The 17,197-nt window shown below is 39.8% G+C and overlaps 1 protein-coding gene across 1 annotated transcript in view; it reads left to right on the top strand.

The window, feature by feature from the left end:
• The window catches only part of LOC109828867 (long chain acyl-CoA synthetase 4-like), a 25,294-nt gene continuing 20,167 nt past the window's right edge, over nt 12,071-17,197 (top strand). Inside the window, exons 1-2 of the mRNA XM_020395838.1 lie at nt 12,071-12,455; nt 12,559-12,625. Coding sequence (XP_020251427.1) covers nt 12,313-12,455; nt 12,559-12,625 — 210 coding nt within the window. The 5' untranslated portion in view covers nt 12,071-12,312. The remainder of the gene's footprint in view (nt 12,456-12,558; nt 12,626-17,197) is intronic.

Raw genomic sequence — 17,197 nt, 5'->3', positions numbered from 1 at the left:
ATACAAGTTATCTCTCTCAAAGTGGGAAATGCACAAAACCTCTAAAACAAAGGCTACGTTTTTCTCCAAGAACAAGCCGCAGAAACAAACAAATCAACCACCTTCACTGTAGCCCGCCAACAATCTCTGCCTTGCTCCTGCTTCCGCCAGCCACACACTTCTATGCGGTTGCTTTCGCACCAAGCCGCAAATCAAAACCGCCTCTCGCTCTAAACTAGGAATCACAACATTGTTGTTATATCACTAAAATTATTGGGTGGGCTTGCTGTGTTTCCGTGGTTGAGTTTTGTTTGGGGTTTTGTCCGCGGTTTTGTCTGCTCTGTGTGCTCTCTGCAATTCACGTGTACGTGGCCCCCCACATCACAATTCTCCACCTCTGGTGAGTTTTTCCAAAACTTGAACGACACTCAAGCATCCAAATGTCCCACTGTTGTGCCCAGTACGAACTTCAATCCACAACAAGTCGAGAACCCAAAACGAGAGTCCAAACAATCGTCACCCCCCATCAACAAGTCCAAACCGGCATGTATCTTGAAGACTGCCTAGCGTATCCCTCTTGCCCCAAGGAATCAAGCCGAACGCTAGTTCATCCAATATGGCCCGCCAACCGGGCCTCAACGATTCGCTGAATATGCAACAAGTTTTTCGACATGATCAACTTGTGCTCCGCGCGATCCACCTTAGTGAGCACTATCTGCGGATTATCCTCTCGTGTGGACTTCACAACTTCTCCCACATCGCCATCTTCAAGAATATCCCTTAACGAAGTGATAAGCAGAACGTCAATGTGCTTCTCGTGCCAGCGCATGAAAAACCTGATTCTTCGCCAAATAGATATCATCATGCTTATTCACAATGATAGTGCCACCGGACCTCTGCGAATACCAAGTTCCCCAAAAGTACTCGAAGCCAAATAGCCTCCTTCACAGCCTCCGTAACTTGCCATATACTCATGCCTCCTGGCTCGTAGACAAGCCACTGTCGACTGTAATGGCTGCATCCCAACACACCGCGGCGCACGAGTCAAAGTAAACAATTACCCCGTCGTAAGACCGTGCGCTTATCCAAATCCCCCGGCATAATCGAATCCACCATAGCAGATGCATTAGCTGCCCACCTTTAGTGTCCGTCTCATAAAACCAAAACCAACACTTGAGCGTACCTCGACATGTACCTCAAAATCCATTTCACGGACGTCCAATTGACCCACTCCTTGGATCGTGCATGTATCTCGAAATCATGCTGCACCGCCTGTGACATAATTCGGTTCGTACATACCCATCGTCGTACATTCAAGCCCCCAACTGCACTCGCTATGGGAGTTCTTCGACCATCAACTCACTATCTTTCAACTGAATCGGTGGTGAAAAGACCAGCTGAAAGCTTTTCAAATGGGCCCCCACAATGGTTACACTAACTGGCTTCGTATCCATGCTAACATGGAATCGGCTGGTAGAACTTTCTTCAAATAAGCCACCCTGTGTTCAAACAAAATCGTGTCCTTTTCTTGTCGTCTGCGATCTCCATCCACTAAAAATGCTGCTTCGCTCCTGCACCCAAGTCCTTCATCTCAAACTCATTTGAAAGCTAAACTTTCAACTCATTCTATACTCCGACTGGAAGCTAGAGCGCCAAACCAACATTTCATCGACACCTAGAAGCAACAAATAAATGTAACGCACCTCCTTTTAACTTGCAGAAATATTACGCCCAAGGATCAATACTGGCTCGGGCTACGATAATGACCACATCATAAAAACCATTGAATCGCCTATACCACCCCTGTTGTCGAGGGAACTGCGCCCCGGCCTCTTAAACCATATAGTCGATTTCATTTAGTTTTGCAAACAACTTTTCCTTTTCCTGCCCAGCTCATGAATCCAATGGCTGAGTCCAATTTATATATTTCTCATCAAGATCACCATGAAGAAATGCCGTTTTACATCCGAAACTGCATCTAATTTCCAAACCATAATGCTGCCACCAAATCCCTAGCAAAATCCGATCGTAAGAGTGCTTCACCAGCCGGAGAGACAAAAACCTATTATAATCAATACCTTCCTCCTGTGCATACGCCGCTTCGCAACTAACCTAGCCTTGTTTTCAACCTCACTGGATGTGCCCTCAATGCCCTCCTTCTTCGTGTACACCACTTGCAACCCACATAGGCCTCCGCGCCCTTTGGCAAGCCCCAACAAGCTCCCCGATGTATCGGTTCTTGTTGAAGGAGACTCCATCTCCTCCATGATAGCCACCGTGCCACGCATCGGTCCTTCCCGAACTCTGCTCGGTCTTCCTGAATGTAGTAGCCCATCTCATCGATACTCTTCACCGGAAAGTGCATATGCAACCTGCCATGTCCGGCATACCGTGCTGGCACCCGTACATGTCTTTCTCCTCTGTCTCCGTGCGCGCCAATAGAATCCTGAACCTGAGCGCGTCGGTTCCTGATCCTGCACATCGAGTACCTGTATCCTCCGTATCACCGTCGTGGCCTCGCCCGTTGGCGTCAACCTCAGTCGGGTCACCCTGCATGCATACTGTACCATCTGGACAATGGTGGAGCCGCATCAATCCCATCCGGACCACCTGCCGATATCTCCTCCCCGTCGGATCGCTCTGCCACCTGATCGAGAGCTGGTGATAGCTTTCAAGATAGATAGCTCTCATCGAATGTGACTTCCTACTCAGGCACAAGTCTTCCTTATCACTGGATCTCAAAGCTGTTTATCCCTGGACACCACGCTTGAATCCTACAATATCGGCCTTCCTAAGCTCATACGCCGTTCCACATTTATCAGTTCTAACATTATAATTTATGCAGGGCACCCAAATACCTTGAGCTGCGTCATTAATCCGTGTTGCTGGCTTCTTCCCGACCACTTTCCATAGGGTTTTCCCCTCAATCGCAGGATCGAAGCAGCCTTCATTTAATCCGAGGTGGCTCCCGCACTATGTAATGTGCCCCTCAGCCCAAAAGCATCTTCTCCTAAACCACTCTGCACAGATAAGCATCGGATTCTTCTCAGTAAAGACCGATTTCAACCTCTCTTGCCACACCATTTTGCTTGCGGGTATGACTAACTGTGAAATGTCCTCTCTATGCCCTCCGTCCTCGACATAACTGCTGGAAAGGCTCAGAGTATACTCACCACCGGTTGTCGAATCGCAACGTCTTCTTCTTTCTCCCAGTCTTGCTGTTCCAATCTCTTTCTTCTACTCCAAAAATTAAATCTTAGCGGACTTCACTCTTTCTTTGTCATGGTGTGTACCAGCCCAACAACGCCATAAGAATATCATCTACAAAAAGTTTGACCGTACACCTAATGTTTCGGAGCAGACGAGCGAATACTAAGATTGGAGCGTCGACGAAGACAATTCGAAGTGAAGCTGTAGGGGTTCTCGTTGGCGGCGGTGGAGGAGCGAGATCTTGAGAGAAAGAGGGTTTCGAAAATTGGCTGTAGCGGATGGTTTCGAAAAACGCTCTCAGAAGGTGGATTTTCAGAGCAGTTTTTTTTTCGGTTTTTAAATGGGAAGGGTAATTTCGGAATAGCTTTATTGGGTAGTGGGTTTGTACAGTGTTTGGGGGTTAGTTGCACTCATGTTTCGGTATAAGAGCTGGGGAGCATTGGTTTTTTGGCTGGGGAGGAGGATGCATAGCTTAAGTTTTTCGAATTCCTTCAAGCAATTTCCCCTATTTTTTAAGGGTGCGAAACACTTCTCTTGCTATAATATTATTTCCAATGATAACTTTATTGATACTTCAAATATTTAAACTAAGTTAAGAAAAAAAAAGAATTATATTTCCGTAAAGGATAAGTTAAAAGACGTCGTACCTTACCGTACCCTTGAACCTTTAATTGCCTCTAGATGAATATAGTGAAGATAAAAAAATAACATAATGGATCAATGTATTCTTTTCTGTTAAACATCTCAAATATGAAATATCCTATTGAACAAAAATAAAAAAAATCGTATTATTTATTTGAATACGTCCTATTCTAAACAAATGCTTCATTGTATACTCAATTAATCTTTATCAATCCACGTCAGATTGATATCTTCAACAGAAGCAAAGGAGGAACTTATTCCGTTACTTTCCCCCCATCAATTTAAATGAATAGTAGCCTAGCCAAAAAGAAGAAGAAGAAGAAGATGAGTAGTCATTTGAAAGGAAAAAATTTATTTAAAGATCTAATCTCGTTGCACGTTTTTTAACAGTTTTTTCTTTCAAAACTAGTTTAAGTGCATAATCGTGCGTCCACATGCAATTTGTCGGTTGAGGTTAGCTAATATAAATGATCAAACATTAATTGGGAAATAGACTCTTTATCTTAATTTAATGCCCAAGCATGCATTGCACATAATCAAGAGAGCAGTCTTAAAAAATAAAAAAACAAATTATATATATATATATATATATATATATATACGTATAATATATATATATATATTTCATAAATATATATATATATATATATATATATAAATACTCAAAGAGAGAGGCAGAGAGAGAGAGAGAGAGAGATGAGAGAGAGAGAGAGAGACTTATGTCAACTTAAGGGTACGTCCACTGTATAGTTTCTTCGTCATTGAATAATCCACGTTGTTGGACGCTATATGTGGATGATCGCTCGTACACTTGATCTACAATATTCTAAAACCCCCAACACATCAAATTTGGCGGTGAACCGCGTCATGATTTTACCCTTATATCCACTCGTAACTCAATTTTGACGCGTGCGAATGCAAATAGAAAGCTTTTTAGCATGGCTTGACGGGAGGGGTCAAACCACGACGGGGGTTTCACGCCGCAATTGGTGTGTTGGGTTTCGTTAGAATATGTAGATCAAGTTCACGAGCAGTATCATGCCATAATTATAGGCTTCAATCAGGTGATCAGTCGATGACTAAGAAACTATATGTGGACGTCCAGCTGTAAGTTGACATAAGTTTTCTTTCTCTGCTCTCTCTCTCTCTCCTCTCTCTCTCTCTTATATTGTATACTACACTTATATTATACACACACACACACAACAGCGACACACACACATATATATATATATATATATATATATATGCTAAATACCCATATTGGTATTTTAATTCCACCCCATTTATCAAGAATGTATTTTAATTAGGCAAACCTGCTTTAAGGTATTTTAATTGATTCAACTTACCAATAATGCCATTTTCTCATCGGCGACTAGTTTTCCGGTGAAATCTCGTCACATGCGTGGCATGTGATGACTTAAACTGTTTTCAAGCTGCTGATGTTGTACAGATTTTCTGACGTGTCAGTGTTTAAAGGCGGGAATTAACCCTCTAAAAATCCCAATTCACCCAAAATAGGACAGATTCGCCCCTTTTATTTTCAGAATTTGAACGCGAGAGAGAGGGAGAAATAGAGAGTGAGAAATCATGGAGGAGGCAGTTGAATGAGATAGATTGCAAGGATTCCATGTGATGGTGTTCCTCAGTTGATGCAGAAGGTGATTTTTGGAGGACGACGACTTGGTACGGGTTGAAGCCGATGCGAATGTTTGATTCTCTTTATACTTATGAGATCTTTTGGTGGTTTTGATAGAATTAGGGTTTTCACAGTTGGGTTTTTTTTCCAATAAATAGGGTTGAATTTGGTTGAAATAGAGTGAAATATATATCTTTGTTAGTGATTTTTAGGCACATTTATATGAAAATTATATTAGATTCTAAAAAAATGTTTATGCAATTTGATTTAAATTAGCTAGAACTGAGATTGGTACTTTTATTGTTAATTACAAGATTATTACATTTTTTCGTAAATTATGCAGATGGCTATGCAAATTGTGATTAAATATAGACATGGGGGTTCATTTAACTTCGGAAGTAATGTGGCGTACATTGGTGGTTCATTTGATGTTGAGTTTTGTGATGCACAAGATATTTCTTAGAACAATTGAAGATTAGTGTAAAAGAATATGGTTATAACAATATCGAGATATTGTATTATACTATTCCTAGTGTAGGACTGGCTAGTGGAGGTTTAAAGCCTCTAAATTCAGACCAAGATCTTGCAGAAATGATTGAGCATGCATTAAGGGACAGAGTGATAGAAATCTATGCAAATCACAGTGTTGACATACCAGTAGAAGTGCTAGAAATCTATGCAAATCACAGTGTTGACATACCAGTAGAAGTGCATGTCCCTATTGAAGGTGCTACTTAAATTGCTACATCTCCTAAAAAAATATTCCTCTGACTAAGAGAAAGAAGTTAACAACCAAAAAAATATTAAATATAAAAGAGGAAGAGCTGATATCTCACTTTGATGAGATATCTGGCTTTTGGTTCTTGTTCCCTTTGAGAAACAAGAATTCCATTGTGATCTAATCTCTTGTTGTGCACCTTGCGCACCGGAGGTGCTGCCGAAATTTCCGCTGCGCACAACAGAGCTGGTGTCTATAGATTTATTGTAAAAATCTAATAGACTAGTTGAATTGGTCTTCCTTGTTTCTGCAGTTTTGAACTGGTGTCTGCAGATTCAAATAGATTTATTGTAAATATTGCAGTCTATTCGATTTTTACAATAAGTTTGCTTCCACTAGTTTGTAAAAATCGAATAGACTGCAATATTTTGCTTCCACTAGTTTGTAAAAATCGAATAGTTTGCTTCCACTAGTTTGTAAAAATCGAATAGACTGCAATATTAATTGGTCTTCCTTGTTTCGCATTAGCTGTTGAGGGTATGAACTCGTCAATTGAGAATGATTTGTAGATGGTTATGTTAGTTGCCCTGCAATGTTTCTCTTCATTGAGATTTATGATTTTTAGATGGTTATGTTAGTTGCAATGTGATTGAAGCTTCCTTTTTTCCTTTTCATTCTTCTCTTTTTGTAAGTTGTGGACATCTGCAGGAAGTTTTCCTACTTATTGATTTATTTTATAACTGTAAATGATTTTAGCCTGGTTATGTTAGTTGGGGACATCAAGAGTCGTCTGTAGTTGGTTATGAACACTTGAGTTCCAAGTACAACCTGTTCATTGGAAACTTGCATTTAGGATGCTAAAAATTAAAGTCAACTTCCATGCCACTTATATACCATATACCAGGTAATGCAAACATATGACGCAAATTACCAATAGAACAAAGGAGTTGCTGAAGCTGATTGAGCAATAAGAAATAAGAAATTTAGGCCTGTGCAAGCAAAATATTGTAAAGCATAAACGCCTTATTTCACCCCTAATTGGTGTCAAGGTCTATGTATTAACTGTTACTAGTCTCTTGCTGCAGAGAAAAAGATTGAGGAGCTACACAAGAAGAAGGCATGTGCAAGCTGTTGCTGTGGAGTTGGAGATTATAATGTTTCTGAGATTAACATATTTGTAATGTGATCAAATATCAACTTGTGTGATCATTTATGTAATATTATGTGGTTTGTGTATTTTGTGTATAAGACCATAGTTTGATGTGGGGATTTTGTTGAGCAGTGGTCTTATGTGATCATATATGTAATATTCACTGATATCATACTATTGTAATGGAGGTGCACGTATGTGCCAATGAAGAAGGATGAACTGAACTCCTTTATTATCCTTCCCTTTACAGTGTTTTATATTGGTTGTAGGTTCTATATTGTAAAGAAAGGAAGAAACGCTTAATATACGACTGACTGTTGCCACATTAACAGAGGCTGAGATTGACCCACAGGATACAATATTACTTTACATGATATATTACAAGTAGTAGTATATCACCATCTCATTGTACAGAAGGATAGATACAAAAACAGACAATCCTTGTTCAACGATGGTATTGAACCGACGCTCTAATTTACAATGACAAAATGTTAATGTGCAGGTTTTTCCAACTTCTCCTATTGATGCTAGGAGCTCATTCCTGTTCCTGAGATTACTTATTGCAAATACCTGAAAGACCTCTGATAACTCACAAACCCCATAAACCAAAACTCAAAATCATCAACTGTCACAATCTGCACATACTTTTGGTTAGTCACAATCTGCACATACTTTTGGTTAGACTTATTCACGTTCTCACTTAGACTAACTTTCTTTATCATTCTCAATGAGATTGAAACTTTATAAGTAACTCTGATCAAATCTCCGTTAGGAGAAGTGCATGTTGTTGATAGATAACAACACGTAACAACATAACAACCGAAGCCAATAAATTACATCACAAGCTAATAAATTACATCTCCCTCCTCTTCCCCATCAGAAGCCAATAAATTACATCAGAAGCCAATACATAACAATTGAAGCCAAAAAATTACATCAGAAGCCAATAAATTTTAGAAATGCAACAGGTCTTGCTAAAAGAAACTGAAAGGTGTTGTACACGCCTTCTCTTCACAAACCAGGTCTTGCTCTCTGCATCAAAACATTGACTGTAGAATTAAATGCCCATTGAGAAACCATTGAGTTTTGGTTGTAATAGTTAGAACTCGTTATGTTGATGATTTGGTTTGAATTGCCTTTAGTAATCTCTTTTAGAAACCAAAAAAATTCCCTCACGGAGCTTTTCTCATCTCCCTCCTCTTCCCCATCTCCATGGCCATCATCATTCTCGTGATGGGCGTGATCGATCTCTTGACCAACCACAACAGCCTCCTCCTCCTCCTCCTCTTTCTTCTTCATCTTCATCGCCTTCTTCTTGCTTTTTCCTCTGCCGTCCTTCTTTGAGCATCTCAAGGCTGTCTCCTCTTCTTCAAAGGCGTCGAGGATCGTGTGGATGATGTGGCGGTTGGGCAAGGAGTCCCAGCGGGCCCAGAAGCTCTTGTAGCAGATGAAGCAGGAGCAGCCCAAGTCCAGCGGCTGGTCCTGATTGTCGTGGTTTTGGTTCTGATCCTGATTTTTGTTGGTCCTCCGCTGATGGATGTGAGAGGTGAGGAGGTAGGAGCAGACCAGCTGGTCGTCGGGGGAGATGGAGGAAGGTGGAGAGGGGTTGATGGGGCATGGGGGGAGAGAGAGATCGGAAATTTTGGGGGAAAGAGAGAACGCTGGAGGAGGAAGGCTCTTGGAGGGGGGAGAGAGATCGAAAATTTTGGGGGAAGGAGAGAACGCTGATTTTGAGGGATGTGAAGGGGGTTGGGTCACGAGAGAGAGATTACTTTTTTATAAAAGATTCATGCACTTTTACAAATCCCCTGCAGCTCACCGCGGGGAAGCGCTGGCCCCAGGCTCCCAGTTTTCTAATTAATAGTACTAATATATAGATATATATATATAAATATATAGTAATATATATAAGATAATAATAGGGCAGAGGTCAAATACCAAAATCCCACTATCCCTAAAACAACTAAAACTAATCTCTCTCCATTGACTAGATTCATCAATGTGAGATTAAAGCTTTATTTGCAATAAGGTAATTAGGTTAAAATAAACAGCCACTTAAACGAGAGGTAATTAATGTTCTATGATGTTCTCCATTTTCCCATTCCAACCTCTCCTCTCACGTTGCTCCTCTTCTCTCTCTCTCCTCCATTCCCAAAAGCTTGAAACCAGCCCCCTCTCTCTTGTGTAGCGTATTTCTGTGGTAGGTTTATATTTTCTTGTAGGTTATATTCTAAGTTGATTTATTCTTGGTAGGTCGTTATTTTCTTTTGATCTTCGATTTCATTTTTTTGTTATTTTAGGGTTTGTTCTTGTCATGTCATTGGGTATGATACGTAGACGGGATCCATGGAAACAAGATTCCCTTCAAGCTCGAGCCTACCCCCTCGGTTTCGTCACCGCCTTTTTCTGTTAATTTCAATTTTGATTTGGTGTCTTTTAGGTTAATTGTTTGAAGTGCGATCTTGTGTTCTAGGTATTTGTTTAGCTTGGCGTCTCTTATACTCGATCTGGTTGTTTGTTTTGTTGCCGATAATCTCTCAATAATTCTTGCAATCTTTTTTAGGGTTTCTATTACAAATATTTTAGAAATCTGCAATCCTGTTAGTTTTTTTTGTTAAAATTGTTAAAGTTCAGAATTTTATGTTGTGGGTTTTGTTTAGTTGCTGTCCTAAATAATTGAATTCACATGCAGTGAATCGAATTCACTGCAGTGAATCCCGACTTTTCTGTCCTAAGAATTGAATCACCTGCAGTGAATCCCAGATTTCTAGTTATGTGAGTTTTGTTTTGTTTTTACCATATAAAATTGGTAAACTTTTCGCTTCAAAATCATCAAACACGTCTATGAAATGCATTTTTTGGAGGAATCTCGCATTCACTTGCAGTGCTCTTTGGGTAATCCTTCGGATCACTGCAATGTTCTCGTTTCAATGCTAGTGAATCCAGCTGTTTTTACTTCTAATAAACGTATGAGTGATCTAGATTCACTTCCAGTGAATACTCGATTCACTGCAGTGAATCGCAGATTCAATTATGCGAGTGTTTGCTTTTTACCATAAAAATCATAACTTTTTTGCATGTAAAAGGTTCTTGAAATTGAAAATTTTTCATGGTTATAATTTTTATAGCCTTGTTTTTACCTATAGTTTCTGTATTCCTGCTTTGGATTGGTTAGAATTGATTCACAAATACAGTGGAGCAGCAAATCGTATTTGGAGGGTGAATTCATTCCCAACGTGAGTTGAATTCTGGATTTTGAAGACAATTTCAGGAATCCCAGATGCATTTTTCGTTTTGTGTTCTTCATGTGAGATTACGAGATCGCAGAGTGCTTATAGAGACGAGAGTATTAAGAACTGTAAGCACTATTAATGTAAGGAGAGTATTATAAGACGTTATTAATTTTGTATCATGGTTCAATTGTAATCAGTCACATTAATGGCAATGATATTTGGTTCATATTTTACCCTTTATCAATTAATTGCGGTGTAATTAAATTTGTCTATATCTTACAATTCTGTCATCCTCTAAATCTAGGCCATGATGAAAATAGAATGTTGGGTATAGAATTGGTTTTTAGTTCCTCTTAGGTTTTTATTTAGACCGTCATCGCCATTATATATATATAGTTATATATATATTATTATATATATATATATATTATATCATATTTATATATATGAAACAATTGGGTAACTTGGCTACCAAGGCATCGTGCGTTAGCTGATATGCGACACATCTTTGTCCAGTACATCACCACCTTGAAGATGGAGCCACCAACACATTCGAAGCGTGTATGTATGCGACAAGATGGTCATCACTCACCAAGATCCTTGCCCAAATATAACCCATATGTCCCTCTCTCTCCTCCTCTCTCTCTCTATATATATATATATTAAATATATATATATATATATATCATTAATATAATATATACTATATTATCATATATATAATAATATATATATATATACTATATATCATTATATCCATTTAACCTTCAGTTTTCTTTGTGTTTCCTCCAAAAATTTCCCTATCCCCAACTTTTGCCTTTATATATCATTATAGAGGACATTTTCTATATTAAGTTAAAATTGTGTCAAAGCCCCAAAAATTTCCCCTAACCCCAACTTTTGCCTTTATGTATCATTATAAATTGTCGTTTTAACCTCCTCAGATTTTCTGGGTGTTTGCTTTCCTCTTAAAATTTCCTTATCTTTACTTTTGACTTTATATATCAGTATCGATAACAAAAGAATTTTCTTCACATGTTCCCTAAGGACATAATGTATTTTCTAAAGACATAAATACGAGACGAACATTCTTCACGTGTTTCCCAAGGACATAATGTATTTTCTAAAGACATAAATATGAGACGAACTCAGAACAAAGAAAAGCAGTCGAGTTGAAATACAAAATAATAACATATACAATTTTTCTTAGTATCCTTTTTATTAATGATATATAATTGCAATCCTTTTCTCTAAGGAGATCCTAATTCAAACTCCATAACGTAGCATGAAAAAGTAAAAGGGAAAAGAAAAAAAAAGATCCATTAATTATATTAGTCAATTGTAAAAATCCAACTTTTTTTAGATCAAATTTGCAAACATTAAACAACAAAGGAATGAAAAATGAAACCGTGCGCACAGCACGTGAGGGGCCCCACTCCTAGACGACGGCTATAAATTTGAGAATCAAACTCGCAGCAAATCCAAAATCTTCACTGCTATTAAAATCACCAAAGATCTTCCCTTCGAAGTTTCTCTCTCCTCCTCAAAAATAGAAAAAGTCCAAGGCTTTGAAAACCCAGACCCCAACAAAAACCATCCCAACTAACTCAAAATCCCATCATAACTAAACCTCCGGAGGAAATCTTTCCTGGCCCCCCCTCACCTTCTGTTTTATTTTACTTATTTACACGATTAAATAAAAAATATCAAAATTTAGAGAGAGAGAGAGAGAGAAAGAGAGATGAATTACCTCGTTGAGGTGGAGGGCGAGAGGGCGCCGGTTAACGGTATCCCCTCCGCCGGTCCGGTTTACCGCAGCGTCTTCGCGAAGGACGGCTTCCCACCGCCAATCCCCGGTCTCGAAAGCTGCTGGGATGTCTTCCGGTGAACTCTTTTTTTTGCAATTAAGTCCCTTACTATTTGTATAATTACGTAAACGAATTCAAAGTTTTTTTTAACCTTTTCCTTTTTTTTGGGTGATTTTTAGAATGTCGGTGGAGAGGAATCCTGGCAATCGGATGCTCGGTCGTCGCCAGATCAATGAGGCTGGCAAGGTTTGACTTATCTATTTATTTATTAGTTTTTGCTGATAAGTTCAAGAATACTTTATTTTTGCGGTGGTTTAGTTGGAACAAGAATTTGTCAAACTAGTGCTTTTGACCGAGTATTGTTTATTTTTGATGTGTTATTTAGGAGGAAATAAGGGGGGAAAATGGAAGCTTTTCTAAATATTGTTTTGCAAACAACTGTTGCTTGTTGTTTGCTATTATTTAATTTTTACAACGGGAAATTTTACAATCTAATATACCCGTTATTATTATGACAAAACAAATTTGTTGTTGTTATTCTTATTATTAGTGTATCGCTGACAATTTTTTCAAAAAATACAAAATCCAAATTTAACTATTATTAAAAACAATCATGTTCATATTTATATTCAAAAAAGAGACCAGGCTTTTGCCACGTCATCAACTAAGAGCCCCCCCCTTATTGATGACATGACGAACACTTTGTCTCATTTTGTATGTGAATAAGGTTGTTTTGTACACTCAAGGTTCTTTCTTTTTCTTTCAACAATTTTTTTTTTTGATTGGTTGCTATGTCTATTGGTGGATGAATAAGTCTATACTCTAAGCGTCCATGCGGACTTGTGCATTTTGTTTTATAGGATAGGCGTTATAGAATTTACCATATCTCTTTTTAATTTTCAACCTTTAATAGCTGACATATAAAGTTCGTAAAAAAATGGCTTTTTTGAAATTATTAACGTAATTTCTATTAGAAGATAATCGCTTGATTGTATTGATTGATCAAAGGGCATTATATACAGCAGTACTATGCTACGGTTATGGCTATAATCTAGGATAATCTTTGACTTACATAACCTAATATTTGGCTAACCTAATATAGACGATATACACCAAATATAACCGATTTACAATATCACAAGAATAATTACATATATTCTATTACACCCCCGCAGTCGAAGCGGGAGGTGGCCGGACGCTGAGACTGTCCTGAAAATCATCAAATAGTACGCACGGAATGCCTTTGGTGAAGATGTCTGCAATCTGATATCGAAACGGAACATGAAGGACACGCACTTCTCCACGTTTCACTTTTTCACGAACAAAGTGGATGTCCATCTCAATGTGCTTAGTGCGTTGATGTTGGACTGGATTTCCGGAGAGGTAAATCGCTCTCACATTATCACAATAGACAAGGGTTGCCTTGTGGACCGGAAGATGCAGCTCGAGTAATAAGTTACGGATCCAACAAGATTCAGAAACAACATTGGCAACCCCTCGATATTCAGCTTCGGCACTAGATTTTGATAGTGTAGGTTGTCGTTTAGACGACCAAGAAATCAGATTGTCACAGAGAAAAACACAGTAACCCGAGGTGGAACGTCGAGTATCAAGGCATCCACCCCAGTCAGCATCCGTATAAGAGATGAGAGAATCAAGGGAGGACTTATACAAATGTAAACCGAAGTGTATCGTACCTTGGACATAGCGTAGAATACGCTTGAGAGCATCCATGTGCTCGACTTTCGGATCGTGCATGTGTAAGCATACCTGTTGAACTGCATAAGAGATGTCGGGCCTAGTGAAAGTGAGGTATTGTAAAGCTCCCGCTAGGCGACGGTACTTAGTCGGGTCCTCATAAGTGGTGCCGGTTGAAGTACTAAGTTTCCCTTTTGTGTCCACAGGGGTAGGACATGGTTTGCAACTTGACATGCCTGCTCTTTCAAGTATCTCCGTTGCATAATTTGTTTGTGAAAGAAAAAGACCATGGGCATTTCGAGTGACTGCAATACCAAGGAAATAACTCAAGTGTCCCAAGTCTTTCATTGCGAACTCGGAGCTAAGCAAAGACATTAAGGATAATCGTAGAGCATCTGAAGAAGCCGTGAGAATAATGTCATCAATATATAATAAAATGTAAGCAATGTTAGGACCATGTTTATAGATAAACAAAGAATGATCAGATGCACTGTGAGAGAAACCAATAGTGGCCACATAATCCGCAAACCATTGATACCATGCCCGTGGGGCTTGTTTGAGGCCATAAAATGATTTCTTCAATAAACAGACATGATTAGGACGAGTGTCATCCTTGAAGCCAATGAGTTGATGCATGTAAACTGTCTCATTCAGATGCCCATGCAAGAATGCATTTTTAACATCCAACTGATGAATGAGCCAAGACTTGGACAAAGCAATACTTAGTACAGTCCGAATAGTGGCCGGTTTGATAACCGGGCTGAATGTCTCATCACAGTCAACTCCAGCTTGTTGAGACCTGTCATCACCTACAAGACGGGTTTTATGCCGCTCAAAAGAACCATCAGATTTCTTTTTATGTCTAAAAATCCACATAGAGCGAATAACATTAACATCTAATGGACGAGGTACTAGTTCACACGTCTTATTTGTAATTAGAGCATCAATTTCATCTTGCATGGCTAACTTCCAATTTGGGTCATTAATTGCACTCACTGGATTTTTAGGAATGGGAGAAATGGAGGTAGGGGGGTGGTAGCACTTAGATTAAGGTATTTACGGTTTGGTTTCGTAATACCGTGCTGACTGCGGGTAGCCATTCGCTGGACTGGAGGAGCAGGCTGGGCAATTGGGCTGATGGTATTATGTAATGGGAGAGCAGGCCCAGATCTTTTGTGTGGAGGAACATAAGCTGGGCTGCTGGTCTGGTGAGGTGAGATGGATGAGAGGGGAGTGGGTTGGATAGAGGAGTTGGGCGGACTGGCTGCCACGGGCCCAGTAGGGGAGTTGGGCGGACTGTGTGGCAGGGACCCAATAGGAGAGGAGGGGGATGCAGCGTGAGCAGATCAGGAGCTGTTATGGGAGCACCGGTTGGGCTCGGCTGGGGGGGCCCAGATGGAGAGATTGGGCCAGATGGTGTGGTAGGGGCATGCAATTGATGTAGAATAAGAGGATGGAGGCCATTTTCCAGAAATTCATAGGAGGTGGATGAGGGTGTATGAACTTTCAAAAAAGGAAATTGGGTTTCATCAAATATTACATGCCGGAAAATAATGATTTTCCTATTCGATAAGTCATAGCATTTATATCCTCTGTGATTCGATGGATAGCCTAAAAATACACAAGGTGTAGAGCGGGCTTGCAATTTATGTATTGTGGTGGAGGAAAATAAAGGATAACATAAACACCCAAAGACCCGGAGGTGAGAATAGGTAGGAGTTTTATGATAAAGGATTTGAGTAGGAGAGGAGTAATTGAGTAGCTTTGAGGGAAGAATGTTGAGAAGGTAAGTTGCCATAGCAAGTGCATGATGCCAAAAGGAGGGTGACATAGAGAAATGGGCAAGCAAGGTGCAGACGATGTTATTAATTGACTTTATTTTTCGTTTTGCTTTTCCATTTTGGGAAGATGTATGAGGGCAAAAGAAACGGAAGTGCATGCCATTTAATTCACAGAATTTTTGAAAGGGACCATTATCATACTCACGACCATTATCGCATTGAAATTGCTTGATTTCTCTCTCAAATTGGGTTTTAATGTACGCTCTAAAAGCTAAGAAGATCGAATGGACTTGCGACTTATTCGAGATAGGAAATGTCCATAAGAAATTGCTATAATCATCAAGAAAGAAAGCATAGTAACAGTGGCCGGAGGAGCTCAAGACGGGTGAGGTCCATAAATCACTGTGAACAATATCAAAAGGCATAGTTGTAAAGGAACATGAATTAATGAAAGGCAACTTAATGAGTTTCCCAAGAGGACAACAATTGCAAAAAGTACTTCGGGCTTTATTACATGAGATGAAATTGCTACTACGAAGAGAATTTAAAATAGCCTTTCCCGGATGGCCTAAGCGTGAATGCCATAGGTCGGAAGAGATGACTACGAAGAGAATTTAAAATAGCCTTTCCCGGATGGCCTAAGCGTGAATGCCATAGGTCGGAAGAGATGACCGTAAAAGCTGAAGGTGAATTTGAAAGTGGTGTGGCCCGAAGTTTGGTGAATGGATAGAGATTGCCGGTGTTCTCACATCTCATTAGGTGGCTCCCCGTCTGCAAATCCTTCACAGAAAACCCAAACGGATCAAATTCAACTGAAATATTGTTTATCACTAGTAAACTTTCGAACAGAGATTAGATTTTTGATAAGTTTAGGAGCATGCAACACATTGTGAAGGGTGAGGGGAGGTTTCGTCTGGGTTAGTGAGGCATTTCCATAACCAAGAATTGGAGTAGTGTGACCATTGCCAACAATAATACCATCATTTTTGCTCAAATTAAAATAAGACGAGAGAGTACCTTGGTTTGCAGTCATATGAGAGGTGGCACCGGTATCCATGTACCAATTATCATCCGGAGGATTAAGAGCAAGAGTGTGCATGGCGGCTTCAATATCCGTAGGTGCATAGCTCGTTGGGGGAGCTGGGCTTGCTGCATAGTGGGCTTGAGGAGGATGCGGCCCAAGAATTCCTTGTCTGCCAGAAGGAGGAGGACGGGCCTGCCATTGTGTAGTGGGATGTGGGCAAGGAGGAGAGGCCTAATTTTGAGGAGTCTAGGTCCACGGAGGATAGGCAGCCCATTGTTGAGGCCAAGCAGTTTGGATATTCGCTGGGCGTTGCTG

Source organism: Asparagus officinalis, chromosome 1 (assembly GCF_001876935.1).
Source record: "Asparagus officinalis chromosome 1, Aspof.V1, whole genome shotgun sequence".
In the NCBI taxonomy this organism is placed as follows: domain Eukaryota; kingdom Viridiplantae; phylum Streptophyta; class Magnoliopsida; order Asparagales; family Asparagaceae; genus Asparagus; species Asparagus officinalis.
Note: the sequence above shows the minus strand (reverse complement) of the source record. Positions and strands in the feature narration are given on the sequence as shown.